The sequence below is a fragment of the Eleginops maclovinus genome, chromosome 20 (assembly GCF_036324505.1).
Source record: "Eleginops maclovinus isolate JMC-PN-2008 ecotype Puerto Natales chromosome 20, JC_Emac_rtc_rv5, whole genome shotgun sequence".
NCBI classification, from domain to species: Eukaryota; Metazoa; Chordata; class Actinopteri; order Perciformes; family Eleginopidae; genus Eleginops; species Eleginops maclovinus.
The window spans coordinates 15,225,420-15,242,815 of record NC_086368.1 but is presented as its reverse complement, the minus strand read 5'-3'; the positions used below and the strand labels follow the sequence as shown (position 1 = coordinate 15,242,815).

Sequence of the window (17,396 nt, the reverse complement as noted above, 5' to 3'; positions counted from 1 at the left end):
TTTTATTCAGTGAAAATGTAGTTATAAAGAAAAGAAAAGACAAGCAGTCACACACACACACACACAAATCACACACAATGATAGACAATAGAGTCTAAATGTTTCAGCATTAGAAATAGATTTATTACTGAACGACATAACAGACATAACACTTTTGCAACGATTTATATTTTATTTTGTCGGCAAACAATTAGATTAAAACATTTAACCCTCTTTTCAAGAACCCCACTTTATATGAAATCACCTAATTATTAGGCATGTTTTATCTTCAAAAGTAACAAAATGTACAAAAATGCAACTCACAATGCAATGTTTTTGGATGTTGCATAACACTGTTATTGCCACTTTAGTAGAAATACATGAATTGTGACTGTATATTGACATCATTGATCTTTAACCTGCACATGGCCCATTGAGTAACAGTTTTACATCTTTTAGTATGTGTTTATGTAAAAAGGCACATGAACTGGCCTTTGAAACTTCAAAATTGATACATAAAAGGAAGTTTGATGAAAAACGTTGAAGTACAAAAACAACAATTGATTGCTCTGTTAGTCAGAGTCATCTGTGATATCATCTTGATCCACATCTTCCGTTCTGTTGACCTTCGTACTTTCCTCAGAGTCCGTCTCCTGGGCCTGTTGGGAAAAACAGGAGAAATATTTAGCAAAAAATGTCAAGCAGGGAATCTCAGTCTCCCTGTATGCCTGTCTGTATGTATGTTAATATGTACAGTATATGTATGTATCTGAATCAGAATACCTTTAATCGTCCCACAGAGGTGACATTTTCATTTGTACAGCAGAAATCGCCAAAGACAGCTTAATATTACACCCAAGACACTAAAAAATATACAATTTACAAAATACATGTATATCTGTCCTTTGCATCTGTTCAAGAACCGTTTCCGATCGGCATCCCACTTGCTGGAGTATGGCTGAGGATCTAAGTGAGGGCAGTGTTGCTGTAGTGCATTTTGGCCTGTAACAACAACATAGTTTTCCTTGATTGTGCAGTCTATCTGTCTATCCATATTTCCTCCACATAATGCGAGAACTGTTCGAGCAGTAGACTTCCTGTTTGGTAGGTGCAAGCGGCCATACCTCAGTGTTCGACTAACTGATTGCATAAAGCAGTGTGAGAAACTACATAACCCTGGGTCTTAGAACTAACATCATATCTAATGTTTCCCAGTCACCTACAAATCATTAGCATGCTGAAAAGCTCCAACAATTATCTTATCAGCCTTTTTTCTTGTAAACTTTCAACTGCCTGTTTACTGCCCTGTTTGGTTTAACCTTCACAAAGTAATGACCGACTCAGTCGCAGTGAAAGCACGTTGTTTGGCTGCCTTATAACTGACTGTATTATTACTGTGTGCTGCTTATCCCTTCAAATAAAACCAGTATTATGGTGCCCACTCCTGCTAATCCTTTCAGCCACTTTACGCTTACTTACACTTTAATTTACCTGGGTGTTTATTTACGTCTATTGTTCAGTTTTATGAAAAGGTTTTATTCATTTCCCCGTTTTTTAAATTTGTTTACAAGTTACGCTCCCTGATCCTGTTGTATGGCTCTAATCTCCAAAATTCCTCCCAGAGTGTTTTGAAACACACCACAGAGAATATCGGTTATAGTATAAATAATGTAAATATTGGAAAAAAAAAATACCTTTGTAATTTACACTTGTGGTCTCTGTAGTTTTTACACGAAATGTTAAAGAATTAAAACATTTTATTTCTCATTTATTTCTCCAAATTAGGGAGACAATCCCCTTTCTGTATCAGATGTGAATTTAAAGCCTTGAAATGGCAGATACCTCATCCTCTGACTGCTCCTGAGGAGGCCGTTGTTCTTCTTCGTCCTCATCCTCACTTTCTTGAGACCGTTGAGAAAGAATTTCTTCACCCTGCAGCAAATAATGTTGCTTTAGGTCAATTGACTTTAATACGATTAAGGGAGAAAAAATAATACAAATTCTAATGTTGTACCTTCAGGTTACGATTTTTCAGGTTGCCAATCCAAAATGCCTCCTGACAGTTGTTGAGCGTCAGCATGGCCTTCACTCGGTAAACAAACAGCTCCAGGCTCTTCTTTAAGGCTGGTACGTGATTGGTCAGGCTTGTATCCTGGTGCATCTGAACAGCAACACATAATGACAAGACTACTAAGTTAAAGAACACCAGAGGATTTACATGCACAGGCTGTCGCTTTAACTCAACAGGAAAATGTTGTCCTCAAAGATTGGTAGATTTGGAGACATCTCCCATTAAAGAAATTAGGCCTAAAGCAGTGTGTTCTGTAGCTACCTTAGAATGTCCACACATGTGATGCAGCTGCCTGGTGCTGAGCTGAAACGTTTTCAGCAGGCTCTGGACATCCTCCTTAAAAATAAAAACATGCATTACACATAGTCCCCCCACTTCAATTTGCATGGGTTTTTCACAACACAGAATGCATCGCCACGCACTAGTTTGATTCACCATGTTTGAATAAAAGCTGAAACTAATATCTATTTTCGTTATGCATTATAATTTCATCTATTAAAGAAAACGTAATAAAACATGTGCAGTTCAGTTTCTTAAAGCCCAAGTGTATTCTCAGTCCAAAGCTAAGAGCTATTCAGTTAAATATATAAAACAAAGATAAGTAAGAATTTAAAAGATTAACGGTTATTGGATTACCCCAAAAGTTTTTGATTACTTTTCTGACGATCAACTACTTGTTGTAGCTGTTTTTTGAATGACACATAAGAAGAATAGAGCATTTACTGTAAATATAAAGAACAAAATGAATCAACTTGTTCAGGGAGAAGCTCGGAAATGTTATGTTTGTATGTATATTTCTTCTTGCTTTTGTGTGTTAATATTTGTATTTTAATATATTATCTTCGGAAAGTCTAGGCGGGCATTTTAAAATACTTGGCTTGCATTAAATCAGGAACAGGGCTAACTACCTTAAGTAAAGTATGATGTAGTTGTGTGTTGTTTGCAGGATTTAACAACATCAAAGTCAATTATTTCAGACCACTTATGCAGTTTTTTAAGGTAATACTTATGAACAACATATTTTAACATTTACCTTAATAAGGCACATACTACCTGTCATAGGTGACAAAATGTCATGCGTACCATGTGCCTTTTGAAGCTGTTATCTAGAAGTGGCATTCCAAGCTTCAGGAAGGACTCCAGGAAAAGGCGGCCATACTACAAAAAGATTATGATCAGTAAATACAAATTCAGCAGCTTCACCTCAATGTGAAATCTTATCAGCGCACAGCTAACTCACCTTTAGGCACACAATGAGCACCGACCTGGAATCAAACACCTGTAATAACAGATAGGAAGACATATATGTGAGCAGATGAACCAAACTGAATCCAATATTATATTGGATAAAAGTGAGGAGATTACATTATAAATATAAAAACATTTCAATCTAATGCTGGAAATAGATGAGGTCCAATGTCAAACCACACAAAAAAGGAATTCACAGCCATTGGATCATGCCAACAGACCTTCACTAGGTTGACGAGGATATGAAAATCTCTGACAGCCAGGTTCCATGTCAGCAGCTTCTCACTCTGAGCCTTGAAGGAGAACATGGGTTAGATATTTGTATAGTTAAAACACACAATGTAAAGTCTCACTTATGTGACTAATTCAGTTTAATTGTTGAAAACACAGTTGTAGTAGTGTTTTGTGCCTCTGATTATATTCAGTTCTAAGGTAAATAGGTATATACAGTGTGTGTATGCTTGAGAGCACATTGTGCAGTGTGGCCCCCAGTGGCTGACCTCAGAGCTGTCACTGACTTTAAAGGCAGGAATCTTCCTGATGGCCTTTTCCAGCTCGGCCATCAACACTCTGTAATACACCACGAAAGTCTGCCTGAAGAAGAATAGAACGAATGAAAAATTAACAAGATAAAGCTGCAAAAGCACATGGAGCAACCTAACTGCAATCTAAGCTACTACAATAATGGCTAACTCACTAGCAACTTTTTATTTTGCGACAAGATATCAAACACAATGAACTGATGGTGAGGAGGATCTACCTGTTGAGAGTGGGCCACGATGCAGAGCTCTCGTCTTTTGCTGCGTTGATGAGCTCAGGGATTCCCTCTGCAGCTATTTCCTCCACTGCCTTCAGAACATCATCAACGTGCTCCAGGTAAATTCTGCAGAGTTGAGAAGACAACAATATCACAGATAGGAACGTTAAGATGCTGTTCACAATTATAAAAATAACGTATTCGATGAGAATTTCTTTTAGAAACAGTGCACTTTATAAACAGGCTTACACTAGGCTTTTTAACATGTCTGGGAATTTGGAGAAATGCTTTAAAAATACCAACTTCCTGAGTAAACACAATTTCACTAAACTTCTGGTGTGGATATGATGGACAGCTGGGTAGACAGCACTCCATCCTGGAGTTTACGTTTATTTGTTTGCTTTTACAGCACTGCACTGGTTTGCATTGCAAATAACATTAAACACAAATGTACAATAGACTCATTTAGAAACATAAAGACGTCTGAAGGTTCTTTAGAGATGATGCTCCGGATACAAATCAATTCAATCCTTGGGAAAATGATGTTTACTTCTTTGACTTTGTGCCGATGAGTAACAAAGCTAGTCCGACCCCTACAGGGACTTTAAGACTTTAACCAAAGTGGATATCTGAGACCTGTAAAACGTGCTAACTATATTTCGACTGATCTTAGATGTTAAGAAACATTTCCCAGTTGAAAGGTCACGTATCGCTGCTCTTCGGTGGTCAAACAATGTTATGTCAACAGGATTTCTAAATAATTACAAACCTAACCGAGACATTTTTGTACAACTTTGTGTTACTTATTGTCTATCATACACAGCAATATATGTCCTATAAATTGATTTCTATTGCCAATGTGTCAGTAAGGCATTCAGAAATCGTGTCTGCTTTTCTACATTTTTCAATCAACTGTTTTTGGTGCAAGATGGCCATTTCTGACATGCACACCCACTTTAGGACTGTATGAAGTGCTTCATTGAATTTGATCCCTCGCTCCTTCTCTCCACTGGCCGTCACCCAGTTTTGGCACAAGAAACGCTTGGCAAAGGAGGCTGGGAAGAAAAATCCAGCATTATAACCACAGTCCATTGGAGAGCAGATACATTGGATTTAGTGAGGCAACATGTCATGACTGACCGGTCTGCTCTCTGTAGGCAGCAGGGTTTCCTCCCCTCTCCGACACAGTGGACAGAAGCTGGGAGAGGTTCAGGGCTGTGTTGAGATTTGGCATTGTGCTGGAGAAGTTCATCAGGTACTTAAAGCTGTGTCTAAACAAAGGGAAAAAGGGACAAAACACAAAATTTAAAAGCATCATACTTTATGATATTAAGTTTTAGAACTGGAACAAGTGCCCATTCTCCTTTGCTTCGGAAATTAAAAATATATGTATCTCTACTGTATTAATAAGAGTGGTTCTTTATTCAGTTATTATTGAGAGGATATTTTTGTAATTCTGTGATTTTGAGCAAAAAGGATACTTCACTTTTGAGGCCACCAAAGTCATTGAGTTTGATAAACAAATAGATTGATATATTGTCGTTACACTTCTGCTCCTAAGCTTTATCACTCACTTTACAAGCTGCTCCAGCGTCAACTCAGCACTTCCCTCTTTTAGTCGTTCAGCCAAAACCCCCAGAGCCTTCTTCAGTAAGCTCCGCTGTCCTGGCTGGCTGAATCCAGACCTGAAAAATGCACAGATACATTACAGAGACAAAACAGAAGCCAGACTCGATAACTCTTACAAGTCTGATATTAAATGTCCAGCAGTGGCTCAGTCAGTAGGGGCTTGGACTGGGAACCGTAGGGTCGCCGGTTCAAGTCCCCAACAGACTTGAAATATGGAAAGTGGACTGCTACTTGGAGAGGTCCCAGTTCACCTCCTAGGCCCTGCTGTGGTGCCCTTGAGCAAGGCACCGGACACCTCCAATCCCCCCTCCCCATTGCTCCCCGGGCGCTGCACGATAGCTGCCCACTGCTCCTAGTACTAGGATGGGTTAAATGCAGAGGACTAATTTCACTGTGTGTGCTCTGCTGTGTGCATGTATGTGACTAATAAAGAGGATTTCATCCTCCGATTCTATCTATCTATCTATCTAAATGTTTTAAATAAAGTTTAAACTTGAAAGTCAGTGGTGTTGGTGGTCTTCCTCACCAGCTGAAAGTGGTGTTCAGGATCTGAAGGAGCAGCTGATAACCGGAAGACATCAGCTGGTGCTCCTGAGTATCCGTGGCAGGTCCGTCCACCACGCCGTTGTTCTCAGACAGCAGTGTCTGTGAGAAAATGCAAACGTGACAACAATTTAATAGAAAAACAGGAAGAAGCTCTACATTCTTACATACAGATTGTGTTTGTACCTGGAAATGGTTGTGGCAGTTCTCAAGGTGTGAGCAGAGGGTGGGCAGCAGCTGGATGCAGTAGGAAGCAATGTCCTTGGAGCTCCTCTGTTGTAGATGGGAGAAGCCCACGCTCTTATCGGTCTTTGCCTGCACAAGAAAACATGTAATTAAGTTTGGTGTAATATAAGCCTGTTTATTACAGTTTTATACGGTTGTTACTAAACATCATTGACATGCAAAGCTTCCTCAACTACAGAGAGAACTCAGAAAAAAATTACTTCATTAAGGCTTTCATTATATTTGCCTTTAAAGAATATCTCAGAATACGATTGCAAACAGTTCTTCCCCAAGACATTGTCAAATATTTATTAGACACGCACATTCTCACACTTTGAGAGCTTTCATTCTCTGATTTACATTCATCACTGTTTATTTTAGCTTCTTTTTGTACCTTGAAGAAAGGGGTCCTCTTGGCAGGGGCAGCTGTAAGACTGAACTCCAGTTTACGAAGCATATCCTCCAGCAGGAACACCAGCTCAGCGGGACCCAGCAGAACCTCCTCCTGCACCTTGGTAACACAACAATAGTAGAGGAGATGCGTTACAAACACCTGTGTGTTTTCATATATGTGGTGCATACATTTCTGAAATAGCAAAGTCATGGATATAACTACATTCCAAATATTTGATCTTGCTCTGTTTGGAAATACAGCTTGTGTACCCTGACTTAAATTACCCTACCCCTCTAAATTCCTGGTCTGCCTCTCGTTTAGGCTAATTAAACTTGTGTACAATAACAATTTTGAATTAATATGTGCAATCATACTTTTTATTTAAGTGTACTAATTAAGCTAAATGTAACTAACTTTAAATGTTATTCTATTAGGCATAGGTGTGAGTATGAATTATTTTACACTGTATTTTGTATTTATATGTTATCTTGTTTTTATTTATATTCGGTTGTAATCAAATAATAAATCCTCACCTTAAGTTCAAAAGCCATGATATTTTTAAAACATTCCCATTGGTAATGAAACATAAAAAAGGCCTGCTCAAACTAAAAAGTGTAATTCCTTCATTTACCTTGGTGTGGAGCTCAGAGTCCAGCAGTGAGCGGGACAGCAGGCCACACTGCAGCACACTCAGCACCTCCATGTCCAGCTCCCTGAAAAACTGCCTGTAGGACAGCAGACTGACACCCTGCCGGACTTCCTTTTCTTTCTCCTTCTCTGGTTGCTCCTTTGACACAAACAGAATCCCCTTTTTAGCTTGGGTTAAATAAATAAAAACTACTAATACGGGAGGTCAAAGTTTACCTGCTGAGTTTTGTCTGTTTCAGTCTCCTCAAGCTGAGAGCTGCTCTCTGAGGAAGTCTTACCAGGAGCCTTCCTCTTCTTTCCCATGCCATCTAAAAATCATATGCGAGTCAGACAATTATGCAAGCATGTATTCCCCTTATTCTGAGTCTTTAGTTTCATTAACGTGAAGTAAAATATATTCTCTTGGTTACCTTTCTTAGTCTTCACAGGAGGAGCAGAACTGAGTACAACCCCATCTGGGCTATCTCCATCGAAGTTGGCAACAGGTGGAACGTAACCAGGTGTTCCTGAGACACATAGTTAAAAAATAAAAACACTTTATTTCAACATCTTTAGTATAATTCACATGTAGGCCTGGTAAGATAGATATATGTGAGATGCCTAGTGTTTTTTATATTTAATTGCAAAAGTCTTCATGTTTTTTTCGTACAATGTGTATTTGTTTATAGCTTAACATGATGATGAGAGTAAAGTATAGGAAAGGAATAAAGAAATAATAATGTGAATACTAAGAAAGAAAAAATCGAGAGTAAAAATGAAATTAAAATATCCTGAATAATAAATACAAATAATAATAAAATAGGCTTGTATGATTGTGCATATACTGGCCATTAACGATGGATGAAAGCTCACCTGCCAAAGCTCTCTCCAGCAGAGTCTGAAGGTATGTGATGTTCTGCAGGCGGGTCATCACTTTCATCTTCATCTCTGTTTCTTTTTGTCCACAGAATGCATTAATGACCTATCACAAAACACGGCTTTAGTCCCTCATCCCCTGCTTTTGAAAAAGGTGTTTAACAGATCGCATGTAGTTACCTCTCTGAACCAGTTGATGGTGTGGAACAGCAGAGTGCAGATGAACTCCCTCTCAGCTTTTGACAGGCTCTCCATTTTATTTACCACATCCATGTCCGTTAGGATCAGAGGGCAACCTGTGTTCCAGCAAATTAAAAACACATCGAAAAAGAAATGTGTTTACAACCATAGAAACGAAAACAAACTGATGTCCAGGAGAAATGTGTAACTTCCACTCCCTCACCCAGCAGGGCGTCGATCTCCTCCAGGTCTCCCTTGTGCTGCTTCTCCTCACAGAGTCTCAAGAGGCGAAAGAATGGAGACAGACAGAGAGGAGACACTCGCCTGCCCAAACAAAATACAGAAGAAAAAAAAACATCTTGGTGATTAGACGCATGTTTGTTCAATATTACAAAATATATTGAAATTGCACAACTGACTAAAATGCAAATTAAATACATCATGGTAACGGGACAGGGCTGACTGACTTGAGTGCCTTCTGTGTTTGACTCTTCTGCTCTCCTTTGTTCTGGACCTCTCCGGCCAGTAGAGGCAGCAGGTTGATGGCGATGCCTCCCTGACTCTCATCGTCATCCAGGTTGTATATCACTGTGGGCTTGAAGGGGAAAGAGCTGAGACGCACCGAGAGGAGAGATTAATAACAGTGTTGAAGTTTATTAAAACAGGTAATTGCTTATGCTGCCAGGTATCCATCACTAACCCCAGTATTTCTGGCCCTATATCCATCACAAAGTCATCCTGGAAGTCATCCAGGACAGTCTTTCCAATGTTTTCCTGTTTCAGGGGGAAAATAACAGGACCGCATGATTAGTCATGACTTGGTAGCATCTTATGAGGGATGCAGGTCGATGTGTCCGTGGAGAAAGCTGATTCTCCTGCTGGGGAAGCCTTTGTAGTGCCTACATCTAACCAAGAACCAAGAACAAATCATTGTGGCTCTACCGAAAAATTAGATGCCATTAAGCTGTTAGAAACATAGCCAGTTTCCAAAAAAGAGTACAACTAAGTTCCGATGTTAGAAGGTATTTACATCGTACTCTGACCTGAAAAGGCCTCTAGCCTGACACTGCTGGTTGCAGGAAACCCAAGAGATCTCTTAGGAATGTATTGCTTTATTATTGAACATTTACCATCAACACTGATTGGACACCCACATAAAAAGTAGCCAATTTCCCTTAAAGAAGAGATAGGAACATCAGTTTGATGTTTGTCTGTTTGTTTGTAAGAGACACACCTGAACCTGTGGGTCTAGGATGGAGCTCAGGATGAGGTTGGCCAGTTCATCATAGTACAGAGCTGCTGCCTCTGATGAGCTTTCACTGCACGACTTCACCAGCTCCAACAGGGCTGTCACCTGAGACAAGAGACACACACAGACATGAGTACACTTGAATACACTTCAGGTACAATCACTGGCAGGTGTAAAAAGAGCACAGAGAATGCTGCAAATTATAGAAAAAGAAGGAGAAATGATAACCATTATAATGTGTTTGCTTGACCTCTGCCACAGGGAGGTCCCAGCACAGGATGAGTTACTAAACATCACAAACTGTTACATCTTTGCAACACAAACAGTGTTCTTTGATTGCTTTGATGCTTAGTGTGTACCTGTCTGAGTGTCTCCTGAGGCAACAACCCAGTCTGCGACTCCTTCACTTTAGGCCTGGGGAAGAGGGGGGCAGAGAGAGGCATAAAAAGATAAAGCAAAGTAAGAAACAAGGAAAATACCGCTTACGTCTGTGAGTAACACCGCTTACCTGAAGGCCCCCATGCTGCCTATAATCATGACAGCACCAATGATGCCAATTCGCTTGTACTTGGGCACAGTGCTGGAGAGCTGTTTGCGGATCACTATGTGCATGTCATCCTGAGGAGGGTGGGGGGACAGAACGAGAGAGCTAGGTCAGCCGGAGAGAGGTTCCAAGTCTTGGTTTCACATTTTATATTAGGTTTTTCATGGTGAGTTAGTTGCAGTTTTTCATCAAGTGTTTAAGTGTTTAAAGTTATTAGAAGTGTTTGTTTGTTTTTGTCAGTGACAGTTGTAGCCTCTCACAAGTACTGTATCTACATAAGCATACAACCCTTTTTTTGAAAATCGATATTTTCGAGATTTCACTACCACACTCAGACGAAAACAATGTTCACATAAGAAAGGATGTTAATGGTATTTGATCTACCACAACATTTAAATCCTGTTCTTGTTCAATTTTAAAAGACCTTAATAGACTGTCAAAAACAACAGGCATTAGTTGGGAAGCAATAGCGCCATCTCCTTTTTTAACAAGGCAAAATGTTTTTACTTTAGTTTTTCTTAGAGATACTGCTTCTTTTTAGTTTTAGTTCACAACATTATTTTCCACTTCTTACTATTGATTTTGTGTATAATAACTCTGTTGAGAGGATAACAAGACGAGCAGAACATAACAAAAAGCCTTAACTGTCTTATGAAAGCGCACCTGGATGTGAGATCCCTGCTGCTGTTGCCCAAACGCCAGTGTGCTCAGAAGGTGGAAGAGCCTGCGGATCTGCTGAGGAGTCAGGTTGTCCATGTAGTCCAAGATTCCCTGTATCAAAGATTAAGCTCAGTTAAAAACGTAACCAAACTTAATAGTAAGGGAACGTTTGCTAGCTATAAGCTGTTGGTTCGGCAGTATGGGCAGCAGATCCAACAATGTCTCCCTTTCTTACCTTGACGAAAACAGCATACAGGGACATCTCTGAAGGCTTCTCTGTTACAAGGCCGCAGAGCAGCTCCAGAGCCATGTCCACCTCCCCACCCACACCACTGCACACATGGGTCACTAAAGAGCCCACAACCTCCTATAAAACATACAGCAGAATGAGTTACACATAATACAATTGACAAACATGCTTATATGCCTTTTCAAAGGCTAATCCAAAACCCACCTGTTGGCAGTATGAGTCAAAAGCAGTGAATGAGTGTCGGTACATGTGTCCTCCAAACGGCACCACACAGGGGTCAGGGGAGCGCAGCAAACCCTGAGCCAGAGCCAGGATGGAGGGGAAATACCCCCGCATCACCTACAGTATCATAATTAATTAATACAGCTTGTTATACAAATAAAAATAATGACTGCAGCTGTATAAAAATAAAGTGCGTAGTGCTTCTGTGTTTAAGCTCGAACCTCTGCAGACGGACCCACCTGAGCGTAATCTCTGAAGGTCCTCTGGAGCAGAGCCTCCTGGATCAGTCCGTTCCTCACCTTCAGCTTCAGCAGCCGCTCCGCCCCCCGCCGGCTCTGGTTGGCGTTGGTGGAGTGGAGGATGAACAGCACCAGCACATCTATCACCTGACATGGCAGAGCACTTTTTAATGGAGTGATACAAAGATATGTGACACATCAGAATAAAGTTCCTATGTCTTCATTTCAAAATGTTGATGAGGTCCAGATTGTTTGACCGGTTGTGATATGGTTTGAAGGTATTGAGAGCAGAGTTTGTTGTATTTTAAAATACGATAATATTAATAAAATAACTGATTCAGAATGGTTTTATTTTGTGTTTTACAATGTTTATTAATTGAACAGACTTAAGTGAGCACAGAATAGAATCTAAACTCTAAACTAAATGAACCAACTCAACATAGGATACACTGACCTGAGGAGAACAAACCCACCTTATGTTCCTCCTCTTCATCCACAGACTCTATTGCCTGATGAAAAACAACACAGTAAAAGTTAAGTAAGCCACTCTCAAATTGAATTGAGAAGACTGAAGCAGCATTTACTAATCAATTAAAATAGAGGGGGCAAAAATACTGATTCATTTCCCACCTTGAGAAAAGCCTCAGAAATCAGTTTCTGGAATCGCACCGCTGACTTGATGCCGTCCAATACCAATGCAACGCTGTCCTGGCTGCTGCCGCCTGCTGCTGTGGAAGAGGACCTGCTCCAAAAACAGATACAACTGATTAGATCCTTAGGGATACAAGATCAAGAACCGACTACCAAAAAGGATCCTGACAAAATAAATAGATGATAGTTTTGAGTGGGGATCTGTGTTGTCGTACGCTGCTGATCCTTTGCTCTTCATGTGGCTCTGGGAGGCCTGCAGCACCGGAGGGAGAACACACTGCTCCAACTCCAGCTTTTTACGAAGACTACACACCACCTGCACAAGGTAAGAACACATGCCACACAGCTTTTTAAAATATATGACTTTAACAACCACAGCACAACTACTATGTTGTGTTTTCTAAATGCAAAATGCTGTGGACATGATTCTGAGCTCTGACCTCATAAGCATCAGAGGCAGAGACAGAGTGAAGGATGAACTTCACCACCACAGGAAGGTCCTCCAGCTGCACGGCAGCCAAAGTAGCCATGACGGCTCCACGGACCTTAGAGGGCAGACAGTGACATGTAACGGCTTTGTGAAATGAAATGTAATAATTCATCCAAAATAAATGTAATGCCAGGTGTGGGAAAGTGCTTTAAACAACATCTATTTCTCGATACATATTGATTATGGATATTTGCAAATGTTTCCGAACGTACTTTCTGCAGTTCTAATAAAATAGCTGCACTAGCCAGCACTGGAAAGTTTGAGAGTATGCGGCGGCTCATAGTGTGATACAGTGATGCAATAACTAACTATTTGGTGGTTCTTTGTGTGACCCTAACCCCTAACCCGTGAATTCTCAAACATTGAAGCGGCCGAAATCATAAAAATATAAAACAGAAATAGAACTGGAAACAAACGGTCGTTGAGGCACCCGTCAGCGAATATTACGCATGGGTTAATAAAGGTCCAGGCAAAAGTCATTTCTGTGAATTTTATTTTCTTGATGCCAGATCATTGTACAACAATTTCCTTGTCTTTTTGCTTGCCTCGTGCTTGCCCTATGGTAAAACAAAACCGTACTGGGTGTGCTGAGGCTACCACCATCTGTTTCCAATATACGTGTATATTTAATCACCAGGTCCCCCATACCCCGTTGCCCAAAACTGCCTTCAAAACAAAAGCATAAAACAACTTATTCGATTAAGTTGAATTACCCCTAAATAATAAGGTAGATTTACAATAAAAGAAAAACAGCAGTAAAAATAAATGTATAACTGTTAAATAATATAAGTCTGTGTATGGCTCCATCACATCTAATGTATAATTTGAATGTGTAACTTGGACGAGTCAGAGAACGATAATATAGAGGCTTTTACCAAAGCTGCTCCTGGTAGGATGAGAAAAAAACAGGCAAGGTAGATCTGAATGTTTTTGGTGCTGTGGCTTTATCTCATATGTTATATTTTCTCACTTTGACTTACTTGTATGAACACTCTTATCAGTCTGAAATTAAGTGTGAATTGATAGTTGTTCGTGTTTACTACATTAACCCTGTTGTGATCTGTATTTCAGTGTTCTGAAACTCTTCAGTAATGTATTAAAAATGGCAGTCAGTATTTTCCAAGCTAGTGTATCAAAGTCAAAAGTCTAGAAACGTTACAGTACTATTGTGTGTCTGTGTATGGGTCTGCGTTTGTAGTACCTCAGTAAGTAATGAGGTACTAAGGCTCAGACTGGAGAGGGCATCCAGGATGGGAACAGTCAGCTGAGTGTTCTCCTGGAGTAAAGAGCTACAGAGAAGGGATGAAAGTAGCAGTTAGTATAGCCAGCAACTCCAAACAACAACCACAGGATCTGTCATCGAGACTGACAGATCATACTTGAGCTCTCTGGCTATATCATTGTGCTGGGAGTCATCCAGTATCTCTGGCAGACTAGTGATGATGTCACGCTGGACCTCCACAGGTGCGACTGACACCAGCTCCATCAGCTTCACCGCCAACTCCTGCACATGACAGGGAGGCAAATGAAATACATCACCATCTAGAAATGAGTGATGACTGAAGAGGAGATACAGGTCTAATGAAAGAGAGGAGCAGAAACTGTTATGGCTACAGCACATGCATCCTATCATCACAGAAATGATTACCTTGCTGTCCACAACGCGGTCTAGCCATTTAAGCTGGTTAATTATTATGTGAGGAATACTGAGGCCTCCATCTCCAGCACTGAGAAAGACAGAGCAGACATTTAGAAAATAAGACAGAAGTGTCTAAAAAAATGTTACGTAACCTCATTAAAATACTGACCCATCAAGCATAAATTCTGGGATTTTCTCGATCAATGTGTTGATGATAGAGGTCTGCATGAAAAGGAAAATAGGATTAAGGATTTGTGGAGAAATACTGTACATTTCGCATGCCTCATTGAAGAAAATGTCTTTTTGACATCTTTTGTGAAAGAGTGATGCAGTCGTCTTTGACAGAATAAATGCAGGAAATCTGACCTGCAGCATTTCAATCCCCAGCAGCATGCGGAGCAGACTTTCCTGAAATGAGCTGACACAACTGCAACACAGGAGAAAACATGTCAGTCCGTCACATCATACAGACAGACTGACACAAGTTTGGTGTAGGCTGAAAGGTTAGCTTATTGATAAGTTAGAAAATAACAGACAACTATTTTTGATAATTGATCGAGGAAATAAAATTAACACCTGCAACCTGCCTAATACAGGGTAAATGTTGACTGTGGCTGGTAAGATGTGTAGTTCATCTGCCAACATAACAAGTTTTTCTTATAAGATGAAGGTGAGGGGGAAAAAACATATCCTGGAACTGATTATTCATTAAAGTACGCCAATAATGCTGAAAAAATATGGTTTCCAGCCTCTAAAACATAAAGATGTCCTGCTTTTCGTCTGTTCTGTATCACATTTAACTGAATATCAACTTCTTCCTCAAATTTTAAACAAAGTTGATGTATAAAGAAATTAATTAGCAGAATCATCCATAATAAAAATATTCATTGTTTGTCACCCCATTGGTATTTTTTGTTTTATAAAGTTCTGCCTGACATCGCTTCTATTAGCATTAAGTGTGGGGTTTTTTTCACCTGGAGTCCCCATCAGATAATCGTGGGACACAGGGAAGAAGGCAGTTCCTAAACTGCCCAGGTTCCTCAATATGAGACTCCAATCCAGCGGTGAATTCCTGAACAATCTGAGCAAAGAAATGGCAGAGAAACATGACTTGCAAAGATTAACATACTTCACATAATTTGTAAATATATGCTCACTACAAGTGTACATGTCCTCTCAGGTGGCTGAATGTTACAGGGACTGTGATACAGTATATGCAAATACAAATTCTCCTGTTTCCACAATTGCACAACTCAGATTGCACTCATATGGTGATTGGTCTTTCTTCTACATTTCCTTAAGATTTGATTAAAATAATCATAATATATTGCCTTGCTTACAGTATCGCAGCGTATCGCAACTTTACCACTCATCATTACATAAATAATATCAATAGATTACTGCAAATACTTACTCCAGGATACCTGGGACTCTTCTGCAGTTGTTTCTGTATCCTTTTTTGGAAAACTACTTGGTCGACAGCTAGATCAGAAAAATTAGAAGTGGGTAAACAGATTCAATTTACTGGCTTGGCATGTTTTTTAGTTTAGTTTTTTTTTTTTTACTTGGACTGAGTGTGTTTACCAATTTCATTGGATGTGCACCCTTGTTTTAGGGTGACACCAGCCTCTCGAATAAAGATGCCAAACACACTTTCATTTGTCTGTTCTTGAGCAGGTTCCTTTGATTGGCGACCGGTGCTGCGGCTCTTCTTTGCCTCTAAAGAGATAAGATTATAACTCTTTAATAAAATAGTATCACAGTATTGCGCTTCCCATATAGATAATGTTTTAGAAAAGGTGTCAGGGTGTCATAAATGAATAAAGGTGCCTAGTTTATTGGCTGGTGTAATCATGTCAGTGGCTTAGTGCACTGATATCCAGATCAGGGTTCAATCCCCACTGCAGTCAGCATGTCATTGGGTCCTTGGGCAAGACACTTGACCCTAAATTGCTCCTGTGGGGATTGCCCACAGTATTGAATGTATGCAAGTCGCTTTGGATAAAAGCATCCAACAACTGACAAGTAATGTAATGTCAGTGTGATGACAAACAGTGGTACTGTCAGATTACTGTCATAAACTTGTGATGCTTTGCCCTCAATGTAAAACAAATATAGAGCAAACAGTGGGCATCTTGGGATTTGTATATCATAGTAGGCAATCTTGGGAAATCTTATACTGACATAGATGTGAACTGCTGCGTTGTTATAAAACGTACTAGTGCTTGTAGTAGCTCCTTCTGATTTATCCGCCGTAGAGCGTCGCTTTTTACGCATCATCTGAAAAGATATAAAAGACAGGAGATGTTTAATGTGCTAGACCAGGCTAGCGTCGACAGTAGCAAGCAAGCTAACTTGTTGTTATACATTCACTTTACTTGGGACATTAAAATACTATGCTTTGGCTAGGGTATTAGCTAATCCAGTCATTCTTTCGCTATATAACAAACATGGCATACTTAATTCTGACGTTGTTACAAGGTTATGTTGTTGGCTGTCCGTAACATTCATAATGATAAAAGTGAGACATACTTTGAATAGAAAGACGATCCCACAGACGAGAATTGTATATACTATCCCAGGGACCGAAGTTACAAAACAAACCTCCGCGCCAAGTGCCTAAACACGTCACCAACCGCAGTTAGGGATCATCTTCGTGGTGATTGGGTGACACGGGGTAAAAAATACAAGTAAATGACTAACAACGTCTGAGAATAACATGATTGTAAATCAAGTATAACATTACTTTATAAGTTAGCCTGTTTAGTGAATTATCTCTGGTGATATTTCAAATTAAAAGTGATCCGTCGTTAACATTACAATAGTTACAACATGTTTCAGACGGTCTCTAACATCCTTACATTGGGTTTCATGTATTTAGTAAACAGTGTGTCCGTTGTAGGGCGGGGTTAGACCTGTCGAT

General features: G+C 39.9%; 1 protein-coding gene across 1 annotated transcript; it reads right to left on the bottom strand.

The window, feature by feature from the left end:
• Positions 1-101: 101 nt before the first annotated feature.
• On the bottom strand, positions 102-17,314 carry fancd2 (FA complementation group D2). Its single transcript, XM_063912077.1, has 44 exons — positions 17,006-17,314; positions 16,693-16,753; positions 16,058-16,192; positions 15,888-15,955; positions 15,448-15,554; positions 14,840-14,900; positions 14,643-14,695; positions 14,483-14,561; positions 14,214-14,338; positions 14,036-14,123; positions 12,785-12,889; positions 12,560-12,660; positions 12,324-12,435; positions 12,167-12,202; positions 11,694-11,840; positions 11,437-11,571; positions 11,218-11,349; positions 10,986-11,093; positions 10,287-10,396; positions 10,138-10,192; positions 9,764-9,883; positions 9,230-9,303; positions 8,997-9,140; positions 8,753-8,853; positions 8,530-8,645; positions 8,347-8,455; positions 7,905-8,000; positions 7,711-7,802; positions 7,478-7,633; positions 6,847-6,963; positions 6,414-6,542; positions 6,211-6,329; positions 5,630-5,740; positions 5,196-5,326; positions 5,011-5,110; positions 4,059-4,181; positions 3,799-3,892; positions 3,520-3,591; positions 3,291-3,329; positions 3,134-3,208; positions 2,312-2,386; positions 1,994-2,140; positions 1,822-1,911; positions 102-638 (listed from the first exon to the last, which is right to left on the bottom strand). Exons 2-44 carry the CDS (start codon positions 16,751-16,753, stop codon positions 552-554), a joined length of 4,335 nt encoding a protein of 1,444 aa, XP_063768147.1. The 5' UTR covers positions 17,006-17,314; the 3' UTR covers positions 102-551.
• Positions 17,315-17,396: the final 82 nt, after the last annotated feature.